The sequence below is a fragment of the Acomys minous genome (genome assembly GCF_964271855.1).
Source record: "Acomys minous genome assembly, chromosome: 16".
NCBI classification, from domain to species: Eukaryota; Metazoa; Chordata; class Mammalia; order Rodentia; family Muridae; genus Acomys; species Acomys minous.
Window position 1 is genome coordinate 97,373,852 of NC_140498.1, and position 18,176 is coordinate 97,392,027.

An 18,176-nucleotide genomic window follows, 5' to 3' on the forward strand; every position below is an offset into this window, starting at 1 on the left:
AAGGGTTCTAAGAGAGCAGACTGGCTACCATCCGCAGCCTTGAAGGCTCTTTAAACCTCTCCCTCTCACTCTTCCTTTTTAAAAAAATGAAATGAAATAAGGTCTTTATGTAGTCCAGCTGAGCTGGAAATTTTTAGCAATGCTCCTTGCTGAGGTTAAAGGTGCCTGCTTTTCCTTCCTTCAAAAATATTTTTGTTGGCTGGGCGGTGGTGATACACACCCTTAATCCCAGCACTAGGGAGGCAGAGGCAGGCAGATCGCTGTTTGAGGCCAGCCTGGCCTACAAAGTGAGTTCAGGACAGTCAAGGCTACACAGAGAGACCCTGTCTTGAAAAACAAAACAAAACAAAAATTTTTTGTTGTTACATTGTTTATCAGTGTATGTGTGTGTATGCATCTGTGTGTGTGCAAGTGGATGCATGTGCTTGTGTGTATGTGTGCATGTGCACAAGCATGTGTATGTGTACATATTTAAGTATGTAGTATATGTGTGTGTGTGTGTGTGTGTTGTAGATCAGAGGATAACATGGCGGGGATAAGGTGAGTCGGTTCTCCCCTCCCCTGTGGTTCTGAGGGATGGTACTCGGGTCGTCAGGCTGTTGCTCCTGAGCTGCCTCACTGGCTGTGCTCCTTCCTTGTGGTCCAGGGTCTCACTGTGCTGTCTAGGACAGTCTGCTGCTTCTAGCTCAAGTGACCCTCCCACTTCCTCCCACTTCCCCTAGCCAAGGAGCTGAGACTGTAGGCTCTCGGCATGTCCAGTATTTTCAAATACGGTGTTAAAACCCTTGGTTCCTTCTGACAGTGGTACCCGATGAGGCTCCAGAGACCTGTGATTGCTGGGTTGCTTAAATAAATAATTCTAACAATGTCCCATCGTAATGTTCTAACATGCAAATATAACTAAGTGTATAAACTGACTAATCGTCTCATCCTTCCCTCTGCGTCGACCCTTTTTATCACATCTAGTAATATGAAAAAGGCCATAATTTATAAAACTTCTTCACGGAAGGCACCCATGGAATCCCCGGCCCCACACCAGTGAGCCATGTACATTATACATAAGATATGTATACAGACGTATACATAGCACGACTGTGCAGCAGTAAAGCAGGAGTGAGTGAGACAGTCAAGGGAGGGAAGGAGGGAGGGAGGGGAGGGAGGGAGGGAGGGAGAGAGGGAGGGAGGGAGGGAGGGCCAGCCCACAGCCAGGAAGTGCAGCTGGGACTCAGGGCTGGGTCTACCTGAAAGCTAAGCCCACCCCTTCACAAGAGGAGACAGTAGTCTTTCTCACTGTGCCATCCACGCTGGGTATCAACTTCCAAAGAAAGCTGCAGTCGTTTGCAAGTACAGTCTTCACCGTGACATCTGCTCACCCTGTAAACTCAACCAGCTTCTCCACAGTCATTTAAAAAAGAAGGAGGAGGAGGAGGAAGAAGAAGAGGAGGAGGGAGGAGGAGGAGGAAGAGGAGGAGGGAGGAGGAGGGACAGTCATACACAAGATCACTAATAAGGCTCATGTGCTGTCACCAGATACAGCTCTCTGGCAGTCTGCCTGTGTGTGTGCCTGTGTGTTTCACGGCGCACTTGAAGAGAATTAGCCGCACCTGAGCATGCTGTTTGCTCCCAAGCTCAGAGACAAGACCTTCTTTCTCTGCACATATTCAAGGACCATGCAACAGACACCTAATACCTGATCAGACATGGCAGACTCAATAAATGATTATCAACTTCTGAAGACGGTAGGGCCCCCCAACACTCCCTGCAGAGGTGGGGGGCTCCGTGCTTCTGAAAACAGAGTGTGCTCTACAGTGAGGCTCCTACCTCCCGGTCCTTGAGCTTCATGGCGAGCACCAGCTGGTGCCTGTGGTTCGTCAGAGCCTCTCGGTAATTCCCTTTGGAAAAGAACGCAGAGCCGAGGTTCCCATGAGCTCGGCACTCTCCTGTCTGGTCACCTGATTTGGATTTAAGGAGAAAAATTCTTTAAGTTACAGCATTATTTATAGCATATATGGTTCTCTTAAGCCACAGATTTCCCAGCTGGGATTTAAGTTCGTTTCTTTTAGACCCTGTGTGGGGAGATAAGAGCCTAGGTCCTAACTCCCTGGACACATGTTGTTGCTGTAACACCCGTGCGCACAGGGGCAGAGGGCTCAGAGATGGGAGGGTGTGGACCTTGACACAAACCAGCTGCTGCTGGGCGTCTCCCCTTCGCTTTGCAGATGACCTCTGGTTCTGAGCAGTTGTCAGCCTGCAGGTTTGGCCATTTGATTCCAGGCCTCCAACCATACATCACTTCTCCCTGAGTATCTGATGGCAGATGCCCACAGCCCCTTCCGGTAACCGACACAACCACAAACCATGGCTCTCCTCCCTCTTGCCCCTTGCATGGAGCAGGCACCTTGCACGATAAAGGCTAGCCTGGGCTACAGAGTGAGACCTTGTCTCTGAAACAGCAAGAAATGAAGCCCCAAAGCTCTCCAGCTAGTGACAGAGCCGTGCCATAGCCATCTGGATCCACAAGGCCCACCCTTAACCCTACAGCATGCCGTGCCCACACTTCAGCAGCTTCCATTTTCTTTTGTTTCCTTTGAGACAGATTCCCACTGTGCATCCCTGGCTGACCTGGAACTCACAGAGATCCACTGCTCTGCCTTCTCAGCATGGCCCACCACACCAGCCTGTGCTGTGCACCTTGACAAACCTTGGTGCACTCTCACAGAGGCCAAAATTAAACTGAAGATGAATGGTCCACAGAACCAGCACTTGGAGCATCAAAACTGTGAGTCCAAAACTCCCGAGGAAGGTTATGAATGTGCTAATCACGTCGCTAGGCCTTCTGGGAGCTTTGGACCCTTACTGCATGAAAATCCTCAAGACCAGAGGGCTCTAGAACTGAATGCTCTGCCGCATACGCTGGTCCTGTCAACACCAGGCACGTAGTTGACATGCAGGTGGGACACGTACCTAAGGTCTTGGCTACATCCAAGTCTTGCTGCATGTACCCAGTGCTCTTCTCTGTGTTCCCAAGAGACCAGTGTGCACTGCTCAAGGCCGAGAAGACGGAGCCTCGCAGTTTGAGGCTGCAAGTGCCAATCTTCAGAGCAGCTTCCAGGACGACCACAGAGGCCCCGTGGTGGCCGGCTGTCAGCAGCTCCTGCCCAACCACAGACACGACCACAAAGGGACTCTTGTCCAGTTTCATTTTCTGAAGCTGCTGGTAAGTGGGCTCCAGGGTGTCTGAAGGAAAAGAAAACAGGAGAATGAAGATGGCCAGACACGGCGGCTTCCCACTGGGCTCCAGAGACACGTTCAAGCACAGACTCTTTAACCTGGAACCCAGCACCACCCGACGGCGCGCACACGTCCAGCAGCTCCTTTCCCCTGCACACACGGCCACCTTCGTCCTCTCTATGGCTTCACGGCTCATGATGCCACACACTCCCTGAAAGGTCTTCATCCGCCCTGCTCCTCCTCAGAGCAGGACAAGCCCATCTTCCCAGCCGCCCTCCACTGGGTCCCACCCTCAGCCCTCCGGCCCTCTGCGGCTCAGGGATCTCAGCTCATCCTCTCAGGGCGTGTACTGCGCAGCTCAGCTGTCAGGTCTTTTACAGCTGTTCCGTGTCTGCTCAGTAAAAAAGTTTCCCACTGTTGAATACCCTGAATGAGAAATCTGCGCAGAGGCCCATCAGCTGATGGCAACTGTGGTGGTGGAACACTGAACACTGGAGGTCTTGGAGCCCCGCAGGTCCAGAGCCTCAGTGTAATGTATCTTGGACCATCTTTAGCCGCTGAGCAGCCATTCCCTGGCCCAGCCCCCTGTGTCAGAACAAACACACTGTTGATTACAGTAGATAAAGCTAGACTTAACATTTTGAGAAAAAGATTTTTAAAAACAAGCTTTTAGAATGCCCTAATAAAACTGTAGGCTTTCACCAACCCTAGAGCTGAGGGTGGAATCGGGCAACATGAAAGGCTGATGGTGAGTTCTCCCACCACGACTGCTCCAGCCGGTCCACCTGACACAACCACGAGTGAGTTTGGAAAATGCCTTGATTTATGATTCTTCTTTGTTCTGTCACCATAAAAAGTTTATGAAATTGCTACCTTGTTGGAACATGGAATTTCAGGAAAATCTGTGTTCCTAGGCCATGGTCACTCATACTTGGCTCCAGAATAAACTCCTTCTATCCCCCTTGAAGTGAGAGGTGTATTTTGTGTCCACAGTGCTTTACTCTAAGCAGCCAGGTGGCGCAGCGCAGGCTCCTGATCAGCCCTTCCACTGTCTCCCTGGTGAATGTCCCCAGCAAGCCTATCACCGAAGGCAAACGACAACGGACGAGAATGGATGATTACTAAAACATGCTCCTAGTTTCTCCCAGAAGATGAAGGAACTGGCAGCTGTGAAATGCTGGCCATTCGCAAGGCTATTTCTGGCACGAGTCACACCACAACCCCAGCAAACAAAGCCGGAAGGAAGCCATCTCCTACACCCGGGTGAGCTATCAGGGGGTAAAACGAATGTGTGGCTCATTTTACCTTCAGATGGCAACACGCAGGGGTGTAGGTTAGAGGTCACGGGGCCATGTGGGATTACTTCCATTTGGGGGTTGGACAGAGAGGCAAGCGCCCGTCCACACTCTCCTTAGAGACAGCAAGCGCTGTAGCTGCACCTCTCCTGTTCCTGAAAGCTTCTTCACATTAGCAGTTCCAATAATCCACACATCATGCCTGCGACAGCGCTGCCCTCCAAGTCCTGGCCAACGTGCTGCGTTAAAGCAGAATCTTTGCAATTTATGACTTTTCAGGTCTCTGCTAAGGAGCTCTCTTGCCTGAGTCAACATCACCAGGGAAACCTTGAAGCTCACTGGTGCCTAAAGCTTTCTCCCTTCAATCAGATCACTAAACAGAGAACAAAGAACATTTTTACTTCTGTCAAGACACAAACAGCAGAGTGCCAGTGAGCACTAGCTAGACACAAACAGCAGAGTACCAGCAAGCACTAGCTAGCCAACAGGGTTAAACCCAGCAGGAGAGAGAAGGGACCGCTAGCCTAGAAGACGGGCGTACCACAGAACGCCGAGGGCGGATTCCGTCAGCCCCTGCTGCACGCTGGCAGCCAGAGGTGTTCACAGGTAGCACCTCGGCTCCAGTGAGCCGGGCCAGACCTAACAGACATCAACAGAACCATCATTTTACAAATGATGAATCTGCAGACAATAAAAAGAATAAACACGTTTTAAAAAAATGATGAATCTGGTCACATCTATCTGATTCAGCTAAGGTTAACCAGAGTCAGCGGCAACGTAAGAGTCCGCTGCTGGGCTCCAGGCCACTGGGTCACCACAGCAGGAACATGTGCTTGCAAGCTTCCGAGTTGATGGCTTTTAAGTAGGAGCCACTGAGCTATGCCATGCAAGGCTGAGATGCAGCCCACAGCCCGCAGCCCCGACAATGAGCACAACCCTCAGAACAGGGGTGCTGCCCCCCACCACCACAGCGAAGTCCAAACGACCCTCTCGTCATTTCTAATTCAAAGTCTGAGTCTTGGATTCAGAGGAGGGTGGGAAAACTGGGACTGGATATTTCAGCTTTTATAGTGGAAGCAGGAAGCAGGTATTCCTGACAGACAGGGAACGTGCTCAGATGCCTATCCTGAAGCGAGTGGCACAGGCACAGGCCCGCGTCTTTCCCAGAGCAACTGTGGAGCTGCCGAAACAAAGCAGACAGGGAGGCAGCACAGTAACAGAAGATCTGTCTAGAAACTCCCAAGAAGGAAAAACAGACTTAACTTGGGCACGTTTTGGGGTAAATGAGAGTGAAATTAAGAAAATTGTAAAGAAAAAATCCCACTCAAAGCGTATAGGAAGAAAATAAAAGTACATTAAAAACTAAATACTGAGAGCTGGAGAGATGGCTCTGTGGTTCAGAGCACTGTCTGCTCTTCCAAAGGACCTGGGTTCAGTTCCCAGCACTCACATGGCGGCTCACAGCTCTCTGTGATTCCAGTTCCAAGGGATCTGATACTCTCACACCAATGCACACAAAATGAAATTAAATAAATTATTTTTAATTATATAAAAAAACATAAATACCACTGCAAAGCTAAGCATACAGTTGCTGTGAAAGCGCTGTTCCCTAGGGTGGCCGTGGGAAGGACTGTCTCACACAGGGGCCCAGCGAGAGACAGACATTTCCACAGGCTGGCCTGAGCTGACCAGGCAGTCTATGTAGCAACAGCGGCTCCTGTGGCTCAGTGGGGAAGACAGTGAGTGTTGGCTGAAAGAACATGTCTACCCTTCAAAACTAACCTCAGTCCGTCAGTCTCCCCGCGCTGCCAAGTGTGTGGGCTGTGGCTGTGGCCGTGGCTACACACGAACACATATGTGCATGGTTATGAGTGTATATGCACACAGAGATGCCTGTGCACATATGTACGTCTCTGCCTACATCTACAGCAACATACAAGAGCACCGGCCTCACTGAATGTCCGTCTTTTTTGTGTTAATCATCTTGGCTCGAACTGAGATGCTATCTCATGGGTCAGCAGTTGGGTTGGGGGAGCAGGGGGCGGGGCTTGAGTCAGGGTTTTCTATGCTGCCCAAGCTGATCTCAAATTCCTGGCCAGGCGCCATCTTCGCATCATAACCACCCAAGCAGCAGGACCACAGGGCCGTGCCGCTGTATCCAGACTGCTATATTTCTTTTGATGAAAAAGATTGTAAGATACTTTTTTAAAAATCTATAATCTCTGAGACCCTTTGCAACTCTAATTCCTGTTCTAAGATAAACTTGTGCTATCATCAAAAGGCCTAATTTTGTGATTTTTAGCAGATTAGACAGAACAGAATTTTGGCAGCCTGTAGCTATTCAGATGTTTTCTTTCTAGAACTTATGTATAGTACATGAAATAACTGGTGTCAAAGCAGTTCCGTAGGAATATAAAGGCCTCTGCCACACTGACCAAGCCCCTGCTGCTGGGTTTTGAAATGTAAAGTCCTAGGAATTTAAGAAGAACAAAGTCACATTTCCTGATGCTTCAGGAGCTCATGAGTGTGTAGTGGAAGCTGATAATAAACCCTCATCCTCTGGCAGGCGGCATGCCACACCTGCCGGCTCGGAGATGTGCGTCTCTCCACACGTGAGCACTTCTGAGCTGGGGTTCCACACCTTGAACTCAGTGGCGTGTCACAACATGCAGGCACTTCATCTAAACACTGTACGTGTGTACACACACACACACACACACACACACACACACACACACACAAATAAGCTGATGATAAGGCAGGACTGTGTGAGCATGGGACGCATCAGGGTCCCAGGGTCTGCCCAATCTAGAAGCAGACGGCACAGAGTCCTGAGAACTGTCGGCTGCACTGAGGGGCCCTGCGAGGTCCTGAGGTCGGGGCTTCACAGAGGAAGTGGCACCGGATACAGACTGCAACACTGGAAATCGCGGTGCTTTCTAGGAATGTTCAGAGCGCTCCGACAAGAATCAAAGAGAAAGCCAGGCTTCTGATGCTAAGACCGCAGTGGGACTTCCAGGGAGCACATGTGAAGGGGGAGCACCACGAAGGAAGAGTCGCACCTCAGAGGGGAAGGCTTCTGCACGGCCTGCCTCGCGCCCAGGTGTGGCTCCCACAGCATCATCACTTCCCCCTCACAGAAAGGTTAGGCTGTCACTGGGTTAGCAAACGGCAAGGCTGCGGTCAGATGCCTTTCTTGTGGGGAAAAAAAACCCATGTAGCTCAGCAGGGAGGGTCGGCGAGGCCTACAAACTATGAGGGAGCAGAGTGACCACTGGCCAGCCATTTTCCATGGGCACTTGATCAAGCAGCCTCCATGGACCCTTCCAGAGCTGACAGATAGCTCACAAAGGCGACCGGCTCTAGACGACTGGACAGGAGAGATACACGGAGCTCCGAGCGCCGTGCCTGCTGGCGTCCTTGGAGAACAGCTGAGAGTGCCCCCAGCCTCCTCCTGTGGCTGTGTAATTAGCCCACAGCAGGCACAAGCCCTACAGCACCCAAGTCCCTGAAGCATTTGCACAATGAACTGAAATTCTGCCTTACAAGGAACAGCAAAGATAACAAAAGGTTGAGAAATCATCTCAATTTATATTTACTCTTATTTCTATATTTTGCTAATGATTTAGGAGAGATGCATGTGTTGCGATGCAACCACATCCACAAGACAGTTTATTCACAGTTGGTTTGTGTGCATGGGTTAAATTATAAAAATAAAATAAATCAGACAGTTCACTTAGGAGAATAGAGAACAATATAAAATCAGATTAATTTTATAGGGATAGTACATTTATATGGGAATAAATATATATTAGTATAGGCTGGTCCTCTCTTTAAAATTGAGTTCTTTCTCTTTGTAGTGCCAGGACTGAACTCAGTACTCAGTCATGTTAGGCAGGTGTGCTCTCATGCTGAGAAAGATTCTTACCCCACCCCACCCCCACTGCAGCCCTACCCCCCACCCCCCACCCCCACCCCCACGCCCACCACCGTCCAATAAGACCAAACCGGGGCTGGCAGGATGGCTCAGTGGCTAAGAGCACTGGCTGCTCTTCCAGAGGGCATGGGTTCAGTTCCCAACATCCACATGGTAGCTCACACAGTTCCAGAGGACCCAGTGTCCACTTCTGGCCTCCGTGGGCACCGCATGCATACAGTACATGGGCATACATGCATGCAACAAAAGACATAAAAATAAAAACATATAATAAAGAGCATATTGTAGGCATTCTTTTGACTCGTGAGAGTTCTGTTTGTTTAAGAAGCATCTGAGCTAGGGGATTTTTTTTTTCTTTACTGCATTTGAGAATTCCAGAACCAGCCGGGCAGTGTGGCACATAGTTGGGAGGCAGAGGCAGGAGGACCAGGAGGCTGAAGCCAGCCCTGGCTACACTGTGAGTTAGCGTCCAGGCTGAGGGAGGAACAACTCGGTGTGGTCTTCATGGACTAAACACAAATGCTCCCCGTATACTCTTTAAAAGCTCTTGCTGGCCCTGGAGAAGCTCATGCGCATCTTCATGGAGAGGAAGGGAAGAGGAGAAAACGTAGGAAGTGGTAAAGAAGTCAGGTGCTGACTTTTCATTATTGTTCCCCCAAAGTTTGGGAGCCCTAAGTGTATCACTTTGAGATCATGGTTCATCGACAGCAAGGCCTGCCTTGGGGAAAGCCTGTAGCCCCTGAAGCAAAGACATGGCTTTGAGACTTAGGAAACTGCTTGAGGAAAGATTTCTCACTGCTTTCCCCTAAAGATATGAAATGCCAACTTTCAGGGAAATATCCTTTACATAGAGCCAGACGCCTAGAGACATGTGCTCTATCTAGTCAGCAGACTTGTATTTAGCGCATACTTTAAGCCAAGTACAATAACAGGCAGCAAATCAAAGCCACCTAATGCTGCAAACAAGTCAAAACTAGACAAAACGGGCAGTGATGCTGCCGCCGACACTTTTAGGTTCATTCTCTCGAATGAACAATTAACAGGCAGGCCACTTCCACAGCAAAGATGGAGTTCTGCCTGACATAAGCTCTGGGCGGAAAGTGGCTGTGGCCCCATCTATAAGCCATAAATCCGCCGTCATGACTGTCACTACCGTAAGATGACAGCTGGCGCGTGTGATTAGTTGAAACTTCCCAAGTGCTCATTCTTAAAATGCAGCGTTCTCGTTCTCAAAGCTCAGCAGCGGCACAGTGTTAGCCCAGTGCTCCTCACACGCTGAGTGTGACCTCCCAGGACCGCGGAATAAAAGGAAATAAAACCGCTGCTCTGCAAAACGAAGGCTCCCTGCTCAGAGCCGTGGAACCCTCCAGACTCGCACAGAACCACTCCACGTGCTCCCTCATTCGCTCATTTGTCTCTAAAGATGTGAGGAGCCGCCCACGGCTACACACACTTGCTTTAAGAAATACAAGAACAAAGCAGACACGGTAGCTCACACCTACAATCCCACCAGTCAGGAAGCCGAGACAGGAGGATTGCTGCAAGTTTCGGGCCAGCCTGGACCACGTAGTGAGTTCAAGCTAACCTGGGATACTGTGTGAGATTCTGTGAAGAAGAAAGAGGGAAAGTCCGACAGAGAGTCCCTGACAGAGGCTGTGTCTACAAAGGCCGCAGAGTGCGGAATGCTTCAAGCTTGGGGCTTAGTCACAGCTCCTGTTGGGCTGTTCAGCCCTCAGCCACTCAGATAAGGAACCTCCCCATCACCAGCAGCCACAGCCAGTATTTTCTTCTCTTACTATAAAACTCTATCCACAGTGGGGAACATGGAAGGGGGTGACCTAACTGTGTTCCCGAGGCCATGGTTACTCATACTTGGCTCCAGGATAAACTATCTATGAATTCCTTTGACTTGACTACTGTGTTTTGTGTGGAAAGAAGGAAGGAGAAATGGAGGGAGGGAAGGTGGGAGAGAGGAAAGACTGGCTTAATGTCTTATTATTTCTAAAGCCTATATTTGTTCATACAAAAAAAATCAACTTATTGTTAAGAAGTATTGTGGTTTAGATAGAATCTTAAAACTAACTTCACAGTGGGAATTAGTTAAATAATCCTAAAATGCAAGGACATGAGCTCATCTACGCATACCAGAGGGTCCATCACCAGCCCACGGACCCCAGCCCACGGACCCCAGCCCACGGACCCCAGCCCACGGACCCCAACCCACAGACCCAGCCCACGGACCCCAACCCACAGACCCAGCCCACGGACCCCAACCCACAGACCCAGCCCACGGACCCCAGCCCACGGACCCAGCCCACGGACCCCAGCCCACGGACCCCAACCCACGGACCCAGCCCACGGACCCCAGCCCATGGACCCAGCCCACGGACCCCAGCCCACGGACCCCAACCCACAGACCCAGCCCACGGACCTCAGCCCACGGACCCCAGCCCACAGACCCCAGCCCACGGACCCCAGCGGCTTGCGTGGAACCAGCCCACAGACCCAGCCCACAGACCCCAGCCCACAGACCCCAGCAGCTTGCATGGGCCCAGCCCACGGACCCCAGCGGCTTGCGTGGACCCAGCCCACAGATCCTAGCCCACTGACCCCAAGGGCTCGGTGGGCCCAGCCCACGGACTCCAGCAGCTCCCATGGACCCTAACATTCTGCAAGGCAGGCCAAGTGCACCTTGCTCTCCGCTAACTCCTGAAGACCGTCACCCTACCCACCTCTCATGGGAGACTTCATGGCAGCTTCCACCATCCCCACGAGGAGCTGCAGGCTTTTGGGGTCTTGAGCCAGCCCAGATGCAAAGGCGGCCAGGGCATCTGCGTGGCGTCCAAGGTACTGGAGGGCAACACCCTGTCGGAAGTATGCCTGGAAACACAGGGAAGATGACAAAGGTTTATAATTGTCACACGGCTGGCCAGAGTGCCCGTGGCGACTCTTTATCACAGCTATGGGCGGGACGCATGTGTCCCAAAACAGGAAGGGAGGCTTGGCTTGGTGACCAAAGAACCCGTTCCTTCTAAACATCACAAATTCTATTTCCTTCATGGACTTACACTTACATTTTTCTTTCATTTCTCAGACACACTGATTCTGGTCTATTCGTTACTATTTATTCTCATTTTAAAACACATTTCTTGGCCGGGCGGTGGTGGCGCACCCCTTTAATCCCAGCACTTGAAGGCAGAGGTAGGTGGATCACTGTGAGTTCAAGGCCAGCCTTGTCTACAAAGTGAGTCCAGGATAGCCAAGGCCACACAAGGAAATCCTGTCTTGAAAACCCAAAAAATAAAAAAATAAAAATAAATAAAATAAATAAATAAAACACAGTTCTTGGGCGGGAGGCATAGCTCCGTTGGCACAGTGTTTGCCCACCATGCACGAAGCCCGGGGTTCCACCTCCAGCACCACAACAAGTCAGCGTGGTGGCCCAACAGAAATTCTCATCTTTAACTGGCCCTGGTGGCCCTGTAATGCTAGCACGTGACAGACACAGGAGGGAGGAGCAACAGGCCAATCCTAGCGACACAGCACCCTCCTCGTTCACAAAGGAGAGCCAGAGGCAGCGCATGTCACATGTCCTCTGGTGAACGGTGCTGTGGGGTGCTGTGGTTTGCTTCTGTGCTGTGTGACAGAATACTGACCGAAAACAACTCGGGGAAGGAAGGCTGGCTCCTGAGTTACACTCCATCACTGAAGGCGGGAACACAGGCTGGGAACGCGCAGGGACTGAACGAGAGGCTGAGGAGGGTGCTGCCTGCCGGTCACTTGCTCAGGCCTCAGGAGGGAACGGCCCATAGTGGGCTGGGCTCTCCTCTGCCAAGGAGCAACCTGAAAAATGCCCACAGACGTGCCCATAGGCCGTTCTGATGGGGGCAAGTCTTTATTTTAGGGGTTCCTCTTTGCAGGTGACTCTGTCAAGTTCACACACACACACAAGTGTGCGCACATCATTGCCTTAATGTGAGCCCACACATTTGTTGTTTTGATTGGTTGTTTTTGTTGCTTGAAACATGGTCTTCACCTCGCGGCCCTGGCTGGCTTCCACCTACTTGCGGCCATTCCTCTGTCTGCTTTTAGTCACCACACCTGCTATGGGTAAACACTTGTGTGGTCCTACCTGAAATATGTGTGCTTTGCTCCAAAGCAGCCAAGTTTACTGTCCTTTGTGTCCTTAACTGAGTGGTCTCAAAGCTGCTTTTTAAAAAAAAAAAAAAACAGTGTGAACACAGGAACCATTTCCTTTCAGCTAACTTAAGAAATTATCAGAGCATTGAGAAATGCGTATCTATAGAATTCTCTTTAAATTCAATTCTGGTGTGTGTGTGTGTGTGTGTGTGTGTGTGTGTGTGTGTGTACACACACGCGTGTCTGTGTGCCTGTGTGAGAGTGGAGGTCAGCCTCAGTTGTTGTTCATTAGGAACCATCCACGCTCTTTTCTGGGAAGAGTCCGTCGGCCGCCCCCCCCCCCCCCCGTGTCTCTCTCTGTCCGTGTGTGTGTGTGTGTGTGTGTGTGTGTGTGTGTGTGCGTGTCCCCTTTCCCCCAGGATATTTAGCTCCATGGTTAGGCTAAGCTAGCTGTCCAGCCCCGACCACAGCAGAGGCCACAGGCATGGGCCACCATGCCCACTTCCTTACATGGATCTCTTCTTATGGACTAAGACCCTGGAGCTTTCCAAGTAAACCATTTACCAACTAAGTGATTCCCCAGACCCTAAGGCTTAGAACTTACATCAGCATTTGAAGCCAGTTTTGTGAAGTGCAGTTTGCTTTTCAAGTACACAGAGAACAATCTACCAGGTAAATGGCATGTCTCTGTGGGGCACAGACATATGTGAAGGCAAAACACCCACACATATAGGATAAGATAATAAAATAAATAAATCTATTCTCAAAATAACATTATCAATGTGCTCAACTTGTGTACATCTGTCTCTAAATAAGTGGCTTTTTATTCTATCCACTCTTACAATACTGTTTATAACACAAACTTAACTTTGCTCAGTTAAACACACTTGACTGTTTTCACAAATGACATTCATGAAATCTAAATGAAGTTTTAAACTCTCAAAACTACTGTTTAAAATATACTTCTGTGATTTTCACACACACACACACACACACACACATGCGCGTGCGCGCGCACGCGCGCGGCTAACGCTCATGCTTCCACGCGAGTCCACTCCACGTCTGTAGCAGCGTGCTGAGCAACCATGAGGAAGCTCAGACTACTCTGGGTTTCTACAGAGAACTAACCCAGAAACAGAATGAACGCTCAAATGACCATGGGTTATTTTGTCTCTATGGGTTTAAACTAGCAGCAGCTGTTAAAACGTAGGCACAGTGAGATGGTAACTGAGTGCGGTTCCCTCCCTTCCTCACGCTAGACTTGGCCACTGTTTCCGTAGTTACTGTGTTGGCGGCTATTTTTTCATTACCCACTCACGTCACACTTTAGGGGTTCCAGTAATACCGTCTACCTACAAACAACCACAGCTCGGTGGGTCTAGAAGACGTGCCCTGGCTCATACAGCGTACATGTATGTAGCTCGGATGTGGGGCGATCTATGAAACCCCAGGCCCCAGCGAGGCTGTGGCAGGAGGGCGGCAGGAGTTGGAGGCCAGATTGAGCTGCACCGTGGGTTTCAGACCAGCGTGGGCCCCAAGTGAGACACTATCTCAAAATAATAATAAGTACTTAATACATATGCATACAGACATGTTGGGCATCCAGAAGTAAGATTTACTACTTATAAAAGGAGATAAATAATATCTAGTTATTGGTTTCAAATATGTATTATAAGAATCAAAAATCTTAAATATTTATTTTTAATTTTGAAAAGTTCTTTTATGCCTAAAACAAAACTCAGTCATCCATTATTTCACTAAGAGACCAATGATTTCATGGTTTACCAAGTAAAATTTCTAAAAGTATGTTTTACTCGGCTTATCCGGGGGAAATAAGCCAAGTTCAGCAGCAAATCCAAGCTGTGAGTGACATACTCAGGGCGGAAGACAAAGACAGACACCCAAGGTTGTCTTCCGGTCTCACAAACATGCTATGGCATGCCTAAACTCACACACATAGACATGTGCACACATGTACACTAACACATGCCATTTAAAGATGCACATTATGGCCTCAGGTGGCACGGCAGTGCTAGAGACCCTACTCGCTTCGTTTCCTTCAGATGGGAAGGTAACAGCGGACGTCCTGCCTCCCGCCGCCTTACGTTACTCCTTTCCTCAGAAGCAAAGAGGAGCTGAAAGGTCTTTTTCAGTTCCCCGCACTCGCTCGGCAGCGCTCAGCTGGAGGGAGGCAGCCCGGCTGACATCACGCTCCAAGCTAAGTGGGCCGTAAGTGAGGCTCTCCCAGCAACCGCAAAGCACTACAGAATAAAATTAATTCTTTATGGTTCTGTGAGCGATATGCCACAATAAAATTTAAGCTGATAATGATGAAAACTAGATTGCAGCTAATTGTGACAGAATAGAGAGTTCTGCAGAGCACCTGACACAGACAGGAGCAGCCTTCCTTGTTAGCTAATGAGAAGAGACTTAACGAGAACACACAATTATAGACTAAGAGAATATGCAGAGGCAGGGGGATCGCTGTGAGTTCGAGGCCAGCCTGGTCTACAAAGCGAGTCGAGGACAGCCAGGGCTAACACAGAGAAACCCTGTCTCAAAAAACCAAATATATATATGTAATTATTCGCCCTTCTCCCAGGTCTAGCTGGGTAAGCCCACCTGTTCCTCATCCACGTACCCTCCACAAGCCACAGATGTTGCCTAGGACCCATCCACATCCAGTGTCCTGGCCCAGGCTAGCCACAAGCGTCCCCTCTGAAATCAGCCTCTAGGCTTCCGTAGAGCCGCCCTGCCAGGCCCCACATCCCCACCCAGCCAACCAATCAGCACATCAGTCTCCAGGCTCTAGCAGGACAGGTCACCTGCACAAAAAGTCAGAGGAGAGGCATCATAATTACATAAAATTGTACACCAGACGCACTGAGTGAGATCAGCGGAGTATTCCACCTAAACACTACTGAATACACATTCTACTCAGTAGTAGACGGAGGCTTTTCTGAAATGCCACATCCGGGGTCACAAAGCAAATCCCTACAAATTCAGAAAGACTGAAATAGTACCATGTATTCCATCTGACCATAATGCAGTAAAACTTAAAGTTGACAGCAAACAAATCTCTAATAAATGCACAGACTCGTGGAGACTGCATAATTCATTACTGGATGACGAACGGGTCAAAGAAGAAATTAAGACAGAAAAAAAAAAAAATGTCCTGAGACTCAGTGAAAAAGAAAACAGCAAAAACCTCTGAGACACACTCCTGGGATGAAGACTTACAGTTCTAAGTGCTTAGATTTAAAAATAAATTAAAAAACCAAACAGCAAGGGCACAAATAAATGACTTGATGATACAACTCAAACATTTAGAAAAACAAGACAAAGCAAACCCAACCACAACTGATGGTGATAAATAATAAAAATCAGAGTAGAAATCAGTGAAATAGACTCAAAGGAAGCAGCAGCAACAAACCCAATGACGCTAAGAGCTGGTTCTTTGAGAAGACACTCAAGATCAACAGACCGTCAGCCTAACTAACTGAAAGAGAGGGGGGCGGGGAGAAGACACAAAGGAACAGAATCAGAAATGAACACGGAAGCAGAGCAAGGAAACTCAGATTATTAGCAGGGAATAGTGTAAACACCCGTATTCTATTAAGCTGGAAAACCTAAAAGAAGAAGTGGATGAATGTCTCAATTCAGCCAACAACCAACATTAAACCAACAAGAGAACAGCCTAAACAGACCTACAGCAAACACTGATAGAGTAGTAAAAAGTCTTCTAGCTGAAGAATGCCCGGCCAGCCACAGCGAGAGGAGGAGGAGGAGGAGGAGAGGGAACACAGCCCAACACAATAGAGGCCACAGCAAACACCATCCTAAACGGAGAAACCCTGCTGAAATCACTGTCGCCACTCCTTTTCAAGCTGTGCTTGAAGTGCTAGCTGGAGCAATAAGGCAAGAGGATGAAATTAAAGTGATACCAACAGGAAAAGAAGAGGTCAGACTATTTGCAGGTGACTATACATTAGAAATCCCAAAAATTCTGCCAGAAAATATCTAGGAATAAAGAACAAATTCGGTGATGTGCCAGGACACAGAAGCAGCCTGCAGGCGTCAGTGGCTTTTCTAACACACCACTAACAAATATAAAGCGAAGAAGATCACAAACACTCTCCCATTCACAATAGCCCCAAAGAAGAATAAAACATCTAAGAATAATCCTAACCAAGGAAGTGAAGGGCTTTTACAATAAGGAGAAAAAGACACTAGAAAATGAAAAAATATCCCATGATCATGGATTGGTAAAATTAATAGTATGAAAATGACCACTCTACCAAAAGACCTTTTATGATTCAATTCAATCTCAATCAAAATCCTATTTTTATTCTTCACAGAAATGGGAAAAAAACCTATCTCAAAATTCATATTGAACCATAAAAGAGCCTGGATATCTAACACAATTCTCAGCAAAAAGACGCTTTCGCACTTTTCCATGCCACACTTTGCACGCTCCTGGGCGGAAGGCTGGAACTCCAGCTGTGGGAACGTGATCCACGCTCCCTGTGAGGGACGTCTGGCCTGGTTCACAGTTATCAGAGCTGAGCCTGGGTTCTCTAAGGCCCTGCCAGCCACTGCGGCACATTCTCCTCTTATGGCCTTGATGTGTCTCTTTTCAATTTTCCCTCGATGCTTCCTAAGCTCCGTTCACTTCCCCGCCCAGTGCCCATGTGCCATAGCTTTAGAGTTTGCCTCTGTCACTGGGTACCATGCAAGTCTTTGGATAACCACTGCACACGGAAGGTGTCTCCAAACGCTGCACACGGAAGGTGTCTCCAAACACTGCACATGGAAGGTGTCTCCAAACACTGCACACGGAAGGTGTCCTCAAACACTGCACATGGAAGGTGTCCCCAAACACTGCACATGGAAGGTGTCTCCAAACACTGCACACGGAAGGTGTCCCCAAACACTGCACATGGAAGGTGTCCCCAAACACTGCACATGGAAGGTGTCCCCAAACACTGCACATGGAAGGTGTCCCCAAACACTGCACATGGAAGGTGTCCCCAAACACTGCACATGGAAGGTGTCCCCAAACACTGCACATGGAAGGTGTCCCCAAACACTGCACATGGAAGTGTCCCCAAACACTGCACATGGAAGGTGTCCCCAAACACTGCACATGGAAGGTGTCCCCAAACACTGCACATGGAAGGTGTCCCCAAACACTGCACATGGAAGGTGTCCCCAATCACTGCACATGGAAGGTGTCTCCAAACACTGCACATGGAAGGTGTCCCCAAACACTGCACATGGAAGGTGTCCCCAAACACTGCACATGGAAGTGTCCCCAAACACTGCACATGGAAGGTGTCTCCAAACACTGCACATGGAAGGTGTCCCCAAACACTGCACATGGAAGTGTCCCCAAACACTGCACATGGAAGGTGTCCCCAAACACTGCACATGGAAGGTACCCCCAAACCCTGAGAGCACACACCGGCCAACCCTGGCTACTGTGCTCTCTCTCTCTCTGACCCACACAATGCTGTGTAATCAGCCTCTAAATCAGCATTTCGCGGGGGAACATTTCTAGTTGTGAAACTCAA

At 49.2% G+C, this 18,176-nt stretch overlaps 1 protein-coding gene across 4 annotated transcripts in view; it reads right to left on the reverse strand.

Moving 5' to 3' along the window:
* The window catches only part of TTC28 (tetratricopeptide repeat domain 28), a 440,803-nt gene that overhangs the window by 199,830 nt on the left and 222,797 nt on the right, over positions 1-18,176 (reverse strand). For all 4 annotated transcript variants that reach the window (XM_084764313.1, XM_084764312.1, XM_084764311.1 and 1 more), the window contains 3 exons: positions 11,196-11,343; positions 2,965-3,237; positions 1,822-1,952 (listed from right to left, as the gene is read on the reverse strand). In XM_084764313.1, the coding sequence (XP_084620439.1) occupies positions 1,822-1,952; positions 2,965-3,237; positions 11,196-11,343 (552 nt within the window). The remainder of the gene's footprint in view (positions 1-1,821; positions 1,953-2,964; positions 3,238-11,195; positions 11,344-18,176) is intronic.